General features: G+C 41.7%; 1 protein-coding gene across 4 annotated transcripts in view; it reads right to left on the bottom strand.

The window, feature by feature from the left end:
* Positions 1-2,981: 2,981 nt before the first annotated feature.
* hspg2 (heparan sulfate proteoglycan 2) overlaps positions 2,982-9,382 on the bottom strand; it is a 217,979-nt gene continuing 211,578 nt past the window's right edge. For 3 of the 4 annotated variants that reach the window (XM_055891736.1, XM_055891738.1, XM_055891737.1), the window contains 6 exons: positions 8,550-8,634; positions 8,009-8,083; positions 7,069-7,139; positions 6,652-6,735; positions 6,331-6,434; positions 2,982-6,129 (listed from right to left, as the gene is read on the bottom strand). In XM_055891736.1, coding sequence (XP_055747711.1) covers positions 5,957-6,129; positions 6,331-6,434; positions 6,652-6,735; positions 7,069-7,139; positions 8,009-8,083; positions 8,550-8,634 — 592 coding nt within the window. In that variant the 3' untranslated portion in view covers positions 2,982-5,956. The remainder of the gene's footprint in view (positions 6,130-6,330; positions 6,435-6,651; positions 6,736-7,068; positions 7,140-8,008; positions 8,084-8,549; positions 8,635-9,382) is intronic. The other variant, XM_055891739.1, reaches the window with a different exon arrangement.

The raw sequence follows: 9,382 nt of genomic DNA, 5'->3' as shown, positions 1-9,382 counted from the left end.
AACAACTACAGACCAGTATCCCTTCTTTCTTTTCTCTCCAAAACTCTTGAACGTGCCGTCCTTGGCCAGCTCTCCTGCTATCTCACTCAGAATGACCTTCTTGATCCAAATCAGTCAGGTTTCAAGACTAGTCATTCAACTGAGACTGCTCTTCTCTGTGTCACGGAGGCGCTCCGCACTGCTAAAGCTAACTCTCTCTCCTCTGCTCTCATCCTTCTAGACCTATCGGCTGCCTTTGATACTGTGAACCATCAGATCCTCCTCTCCACCCTCTCCGAGTTGGGCATCTCCGGCGCGGCCCACGCTTGGATTGCGTCCTACCTGACAGGTCGCTGCTACCAGGTTGCGTGGCAAGAATCTGTCTCCTCACCACGTGCTCTCACCACTGGTGTCCCCCAGGGCTCTGTTCTAGGCCCTCTCCTATTCTCGCTATACACCAAGTCACTTGGCTCTGTCATAACCTCACATGGTCTCTCCTATCATTGCTATGCAGACGACACACAATTAATCTTCTCCTTTCCCCCTTCTGATAACCAGGTGGCGAATCGCATCTCTGCATGTCTGGCAGACATATCAGTGTGGATGACGGATCACCACCTCAAGCTGAACCTCGGCAAGACGGAGCTGCTCTTCCTTACGGGGAAGGACTGCCCGTTCCATGATCTCGCCATCACGGTTGACAACTCCATTGTGTCCTCCTCCAAGAGCGCTAAGAACCTTGGCGTGATCCTGGACAACACCCTGTCGTTCTCAACTAACATCTAGGCGGTGGCCCGTTCCTGTAGGTTCATGCTCTACAACATCCGCAGAGTACGACCCTGCCTCACACAGGAAGCGGCGCAGGTCCTAATCCAGGCACTTGTCATCTCCCGTCTGGATTACTGCAACTCGCTGTTGGCTGGGCTCCCTGCCTGTGCCATTAAACCCCTACAACTCATCCAGAACGCCGCAGCCCGTCTGGTGTTCAACCTTCCCAAGTTCTCTCACGTCACCCCGCTCCTCCGCTCTCTCCACTGGCTTCCAGTTGAAGCTCGCATCCGCTACAAGACCATGGTGCTTGCCTACGGAGCTGTGAGGGGAATGGCACCTCCGTACCTTCAGGCTCTGATCAGGCCCTATACCCAAACAAGGGCACTGCGTTCATCCACCTCTGGCCTGCTCGCCTCCCTACCACTGAGGAAGTACAGTTCCCGCTCAGCCCAGTCAAAACTGTTCGCTGCTCTGGCACCCCAATGGTGGAACAAACTCCCTCACGACGCCAGGACAGCGGAGTCAATCACCACCTTCCGGAGACACCTGAAACCCCACCTCTTTAAGGAATACCTAGGATAGGATAAAGTAATCCTTCTGACCCCCCCCCCCCTTAAAAGATTTAGATGCACTATTGTAAAGTGGCTGTTCCACTGGATGTCATAAGGTGAACGCACCAATTTGTAAGTCGCTCTGGATAAGAGCGTCTGCTAAATGACTTAAATGTAAATGTAATGTAAATGTGTTTCCACTGCTCCAGAGTCCGATGGCGGCGAGCTTTACACCACTCCAGCTGATGCTTGGCATTGCACATGGCGGTCTTAGGCTTGTGTGTAGATGCTTGGCCATGGAAACCCATTTCATGAGTCTCCCGACGAACAGTTCTTGTACTGATGTTGCTTCCAGAGGCAGTTTGGAACTCGGTAGTGACATGTTGCAACCGAGGACAGATTTTTAGGCCTTTCGCGCTTCAGCACTTGGCAATCCCATTCTGTGAGCTCATGTGGCCTACCGCTTCACGGCTGTGCCACTGTTTTTCCTAGACATTTCCACTTCACAATAACAGCACTTACAGTTTACCGGGGAAGCTCTAGAAGGGCAGAAATGTGATGAACTGACTTGTTGGATAGGTGGCATCTTATGATGGTGTCACGTTGAAAGTCACTGAGCTCTTCAGTAAGGCCGTTCTTCTGTCAATGTTTGTCTATGGAGAGTACATGGCTGTGTGCTCGATCTTATACACCTGTCAGCAACTGGTGTGGCTGAAAAAGCCGAATCCATTCATTTGAAGGGGTGTCCACATACCTTTGTACATATAGTGTATGTATCCCAAGGCTAGATTATCTTGTGCAGTCCCAGCAGTGAATGTGAATTCAACAATGACTACAGTTTGACTTGCTGTAACTGCAAGAATTCTGTCGTCTCTTTTGACGTTTGGCCAATGTGCATACAGTAGTATGTCTCCAATATTACATGGCCAGTAATCAATAACAACTGAACTTTTCTCTGTGTTCACGGGACCTATTTTTTGGGATGCTTCTTCTTTCCCGGTTGCAATGTAATGTGAATGTAATGCTGGTAGAACAGAGCAGTAAAAATGAAATATAAATGCATTTTTAAATGTTGCCATGGTTACTTACTATATAAACATTTGCCATGCCTCATCTAATCTGATAATCATAATTTACAGTAATAAGAGATCTCTATGGTCATGAGGCTATCCATATCAGAAACCCGACTTGGGTCTAACTTCCATTGGGAACATTGAACCTTGACTTTGTCAATAGGCCTGGTAATAGAGTAATAGAGAATCACACTGTCTCGGGTGCTGGGTAAAGAGCTGGCCCACTAAAGATGATGAGCGAACATAATGAAGCTTAAGGGTAACAATCGTATCATTCAATCTTATCAATCGTATCATCGTATCAATCATTATTTTCTGCTGCTCTTTAATCATTTGTTATTCTTATCTCATACTTTTTTTTAGGTATTTTCTTAAAACTGCATTGTTGGTTAAGGGCTTGTAAGTAAGCATTTCACCTGTGACAAATAACATTTGATTTGATTTGAATATCCTGGGACTAGAGTGTGCAATATCTGAAAGTGAATTAGTAGATAAAGGAGGACTAAATTGGACAACTGTCTGTAGAACATTTAAAAAATGATACAAGAAAATAATAATAGAACTGGGTAAAAATAATATGACTGTGAAAAGAACACAACTCACAAGATTCTCAATAGCACATGAATGTTGTTTTAATGAAGAAACACTGAGGGAGGGGAAGAGTCATTCCTTTCAACTCTGGAAATGGTTCAGTCAGGAACAAGAGCAGTATCATCCAATGGACAATAATATTATGTGTAGTACACTTCCATTCACTAGAAATTTGTGACAGTATTTTTCAACATGTCTTAATCCCAAAAAATGAAACAGAGACAATATTAAAAATGTCAAAAAAGGTGAAATAATATCTTCATCAATGATGAGTGCCCATATTTACTTTATACATACTCAGTACATCAACCATACCAAATTATATCTTATGATTTAAGACCACACAAATAGGGCATTCAATGTACTTGATTTGTGATTGTATGATGTTTTTATGCAGTGTTTACTCCTGTCAATTACACAATAATCACATTGTAACCTTTCCCAATGAGTAATGGTAACTCTACTCAATGTGACATACAGAGCCTAAAATCCTCCATTTTATCAATTCAAACCAGAGCCATACTGTATATATAGATCGATAGATACACAGATCTATTTGGGTCTGGCACAAAGCAGTTGACAACCCCTTCTCGGGCTGATGTTACTGTCAGTTATCACAGTTGTTCCACAGACACTCAACTGAGACTGTATATGTCAGGGTGGGAACTCCAGTCGGGGAAGACACTTAGAAGAACGGTATTAAAAATCCAACATGAAGGGAACGGGGATGTGGGGAGGGAATACACAATAACGCAAGAAAAAAAATGATGGCAAGCTTTTCTGATTGCTCTACAACAGCAGAATCAAGCCTGAAATAAACAACAGAAATTAATAAAATAAAGAAACAAAAATAAATAAAAATGAAGCAACTTTAAGTGAAATGATAGTGCTCATTTTTAGAATATTAATCAACATAATCTTAAACTTACAAAATGTGAAAAGTTTGTGAAACTATGATGCCATATTTGTCATGTGATCAACCAGTGTGGGCGAGCATGCTCATTGGAGCTCCATAGGTCACAGCTAGCACGCTTCCCACCAGGCAGGTTTCAACTGTTTTCTCCCACTGCTGAAGTCATCTACTCTGTCTGCTGTATGTCTACTGTTCGTCTCATCCAATCTGTCTACCCCAAGTTATGGAAGCCATATCCATGTCAAAATATTTTGGTATGAGTCTGCTTGCATAGTGCGTTAGGTACAACAGCTAACAAAATGATGCAGCTGCTAGAGTTCCATATCAGACCTGTTAGTTCTATGAGACCTACTGAGGCTAGTTGCTACTGAACCTGAAAATTACTGAGGAACATCTTGACGCAGTTCTGCGTTAACCCTCCTGAGGATTTAGATGGCGAGACGTGGACATAAAGTACACACACATTGAGTAACAGTACACAGTTCACACGCATTCAGTACAATCACATACAGTACACACACAACGTCATATAGGGATGAAAATATGGTCCCGTGTGGCTCAGTTGGAAAAGCATGGTGCTTGCAACGCCAGGGTTGTGGGTTCGATTCCCACTGGGGAGCAGTATGAGAAATGTACAGTGCACTACTGTAAGTTGCTCTGGATAAGAGCGTCTACTAAATCAGGGTTTCCCAAAGTCGGTCCTGGGACCCCCACATACCCAGACTAAACTGATATTTTACCTGACTTGCAAATAGTAAGCACATGATTGCGACTGCAGAAGCAAAATTACAAAATGTCTTAGAATTCTCAGAACCGCTCATAATAAAAAAAACTTCCAAATATAATCTACATTCATTCTTTAAAACACCACCTTGACGTCTTTTGAGATCTACTCAATCAGATAGGACTCATGAAGAGACTGAGCCACAGTAAAAATACTAAAATAAACCTTTATTTAATCTGGAGAACAACACAACCTCCCCAACCTCAGGAGAGGTGGAGGAAAGTAGGCAAGTGTAGCATGTGTTTTACACTGATATAATTTCAAATGTAGAAATGAAGTAAATGTAACAACACATGTACTACATTAATATAAGGAGACAGACACATGAGTGTTAGTGCGCTGTATTTTCATGTCTGACTTAATAGCACCAAGTTTTTAAAAAACTATTTACAGACACAAAAGAGGCAACCATGCTAGGTGTGGGAAGGCAAGGGATTTTAGAATCAGATCAGAAATGATTTGGCAGAATTGAACGGCAGCATTACATCTAATAGCGTTCTGTTTGTTTTTAAAATCCTGTCTTCCCCTGAGATGTGTCTTGATGCTGCTTTGTGCCGTGACCTCTGTGACCCCTCTACCAACAGTGTGACAAGGCTGTGAGCATGCTCGCCCCTCAGGTTCCCCTACAGAAGTGAAGAAGAAAGTAGAAGGCCTAAATGTCTTCAAGTATTAACACAACTAGGCCCTTAAAAAAAGCCCTGGACACACAGTATTAGAACCCAGAATCAACTCTAGGACAAAGAAGAGCAGTTATGGTTAGTTTGCATGTTTCCCCCACAAATATATAATATATATTTATATGTATATAAATAAAAATAATTCAGTGCTGTAAAAACATCTCCAACTCCATAGGATCTGACCCATCGTAGAAGGCCTATAGCGTTTTACTCTCTTGTTGTCATGGCTAAAAGCTACTGCCGGGAGTATGTAAACTGTACTGGATCTGTGTTAATAGTCCTTGACCTTCATTGACAATACAACACTGAGGAAGTGAAGACTTGTTAATAACATTTCATTTTTTCTCTCTTTTTTGGTTTAATGCACATAGAGCAAAATATCATTTTGTGTTGTGTATCTTTGTTTTTGGTAGGAGCAAAGCACCACGTTTGTATCAAACTGACTGTGTGTATGCATGTATGTGTGTGTTTGCGTGTAACTGTGAATGTGTGTGTGTGTATCTTGTCTCCATAGTCTCTCTCTCTCTGTGTGTGTGTGTGTGTGTGTGTGTGTGTGTGTGTGTGTGTGTGTGTGTGTGTGTGTGTGTGTGTGTTTGTGGGGGGGAGGTGCTGTAGGTCTATGAGGAGCAACGGCCCACGTTGATGCCATTCTCTGCGGTGGCCTGCAGCTCGATGGGTCTGGCTGGCTGATCTCCCGGCCGGGCGTTCATCAGAGACAGGTTCCTCACACAGCCTTCGAGCCCCGAGGAGAACTTCCCTCCCGTCATCGCAGATATGTCCGGGGCGCCACCTGTAACACACAAAGACACATGAGTACACGCACGCACACACACAACATCAGTGCATGTCCTTAGAGAAGACACTATCACCTCTGTCAATCAGTCATTTGCCTATAGATTTGGGACACTGTACTTTCAAACTTTTTGGAGACCTTGAAAATGAATACTTGACATTTTCCCAACATGTCTCTAACGGGAAGTAGGACACGTACCCAGGTATACGTTGCCTTTGGTGTTCACCATGATGCTTTTGCCTTGTGATTGTCCTTGTTGAATGACTCCTCCGTCTATCTGAATATATCCCTGTTTACCAGTTCTGATCACACACACAGAAGAAAACGTTCCTTACTCTTCTAATCAGTACACTTCATCACAAAGCACAGAGAACATTCATTGAGAAAATAAATCACTACTAAAAATATAAACATTTTCTATTCTATTAAAAGTAGATCTTCCACTGTATGTGGAATAAGAGGTGAATAATACAAGTTGTAACGGAGCATGAGAGTGGAAGTTCATGTACTGTATGTTACCTCACAGCAGTGACCTTGTGCCATCTGCCATCGTTGATGGGCTCTCTGGACTGGATCTGAGACTCACCACTGCCCAGCTGGTAGCTGTGGACAGACAGGGAACATGCAACAGCAGCATGACTACTGGGACTACATAGAGGAGAATAAAGACCTACAGTGGGGCCTGAAATTACTGACACCCTTGATAAAGATGAGTATACAATACAGCTCAGTATTTTAATTCTTTCTTTTATACAGTCATTCTTGCGTATCTTTATGATGGGTGTCAATCATTTTCGACTCCACCGTATGTGCTTATTTAGGACTGGTGCAAACAATACTTACTTTACCAATCACATATACCAACAGCATGGGCATATTCCTTAGGATACCACCATAATCAAGAAGAAAACAGTGATGTCAGTGATGCTTTCTTACCTGAAGACTAAGTGTCCGTTTTGCAGACCAAGACTGATAAAGTCCTTGCCCTTGCCTTGATCTCCAAGTTCCTGGAAATAAAGTTATTTAGATTACAAATTATAGGAAAGTTATGACAGTATATGACAGACAGTAAAATAGCATATACAGTAGGTATATTCAAATACTACTTGAGAAGGTCTGGTCAGACACATTTCCTAGGTGGCAAAGGTCCGGATGAATATTGTAATTTTTTGGCGTAGTAACAAACCCCCACCTCGCAACCACAAACTGCTCACACTGTTCTTGTTGGAGGAGAGAAAATGTTGCAATTTTAAACCTAATTTCCCACAATTCTTCACATTTTGCATGGGGCAGAGAATCCATGTCTTATGTGTGTTTATATGATACCAGGGGTCGAAGCCCAACCGAGTAGTTGAGAACCGCGGTCCATATTGACCCCATTCTGGGTCCAAATCGGACCGATATACTGTATAGTATATCTAACATACTGTATATCTGGATCATATAATAAAACCATAATGTATTTTTTCATATACTGAGCGCACAGGTTTTGTATTAAGACTTGTGGAGTTCCCTGTATTGTATAAGATACACACAAATATATTTGTAGACCTATTCAAACTTTGGTCACAAACCTGAATCAAGCTCCTTTTGGTAGTACAGAACAAAAGTTACATGCAACATAACAATGAGCATTGAAGCTGTCACAGCCATCGTGCATATTATACAACATACATATTATTGTTAAGATTTGATTGATTTAATTGATTTGTTAATTAAAGGTAGTAGGCTGCTCCAGCCGGAGAAAACAACACATATAGATTCAAGTTCAAAACATGTATTCCATAGTTATGGTGTAGATATAGTGTAAGACTGTCAAATCATCTTACAATATATCTATACATGAAGTACATATCCTGAAATATACCATATTTACCAGGTGTTTTGGTGAGGTGGATACCTTTTTACTAGCATGCATCTTGCGAAAATGGCTAGCGCCATTAACTGACTCCTGGGGAAGATGGGAAGGGGCTTGGGTTAGAGAGGCAAAGCAACAACCAGGCAAGATGCAGTGCAGTCAATCAAAACAGTGCTGTCAAAACCATGCCAAACCATGCCTGGACCTGGAACTGTGACGTGGCTCGCCCAGAGCCAACAAACCGACAGCCAGTCTGTAAGTTACATCAATCTCAATGCAATGAGAAAGAAGTGAGCTGTGAGAGCCAGTTAAAAACATTAGAAACAACCAAAAGGAAAAGAGCGGTTGAATGCCAGTGAAACACTTTGTCTTAGAAAAGCGAGACACAAATCCAATGTATTATTCTAATTATTAATGACAGTGAGTGTAAACGGAAGTGCTGAATCAAAGTGATGTATGCTAGGTTATTGGTAAATATGTGATTAGATAGTAAGGATGATAAATAGTGCTGAGTATTGCCCCGGGGGTGTATGAGTACGGTGGCCAGGTTAGGACATACCACTCCCTGCCACAGGATCAGGCCCTCTTTGGAGTTGGTGTTGACCTTGATTTCCAGCTCAATGGTCTCTGGAGTGTCAGGGCCACTGCAACACACACATACACACACAGACACACATACAGATATTATAACACCCACATAGACATTGTAACACACACAGACATTATAACACACATACAGACATTATAACACACACACAGACATTATAACACCCACACAGACATTGTAACACACACAGACATTATAACACACATACAGACATTATAACACACACAGAGACATTATAACACACATACAGACATTATAACACACACACAGACATTATAACACACACACAGCCATTATAACACACATACAGACATTATAACACACACACAGACATTATAACACACACACAGACATTATAACACACACACAGACATTATAACACACATACAGACATTATAACACACACAGAGACATTATAACACACATACAGACATTATAACACACACACAGACATTATAACACACATACAGACATTATAACACACACAGACATTATAACACACATAGACATTATAACACACACAGACATTATAACACACATAGACATTATAACACACATACAGACATTATAACACACACACAGACATTATAACACACATACAGACATTATAACACCCACACAGACATTATAACACACACATACAGACATTATAACACACACACATTACAGCCTTATTCTAAAATGGATTAAATTTAAAAAAATGTCTCATTAATCTACACACAATACCCCATAATGACAAAAAGAAAACAGGTTTTTCGAAATGTTTACAAATTTATTAAAAATAA

The sequence above is a fragment of the Salvelinus fontinalis genome, chromosome 31, assembly GCF_029448725.1.
Source record: "Salvelinus fontinalis isolate EN_2023a chromosome 31, ASM2944872v1, whole genome shotgun sequence".
In the NCBI taxonomy this organism is placed as follows: domain Eukaryota; kingdom Metazoa; phylum Chordata; class Actinopteri; order Salmoniformes; family Salmonidae; genus Salvelinus; species Salvelinus fontinalis.
Note: the sequence above shows the minus strand (reverse complement) of the source record. Positions and strands in the feature narration are given on the sequence as shown.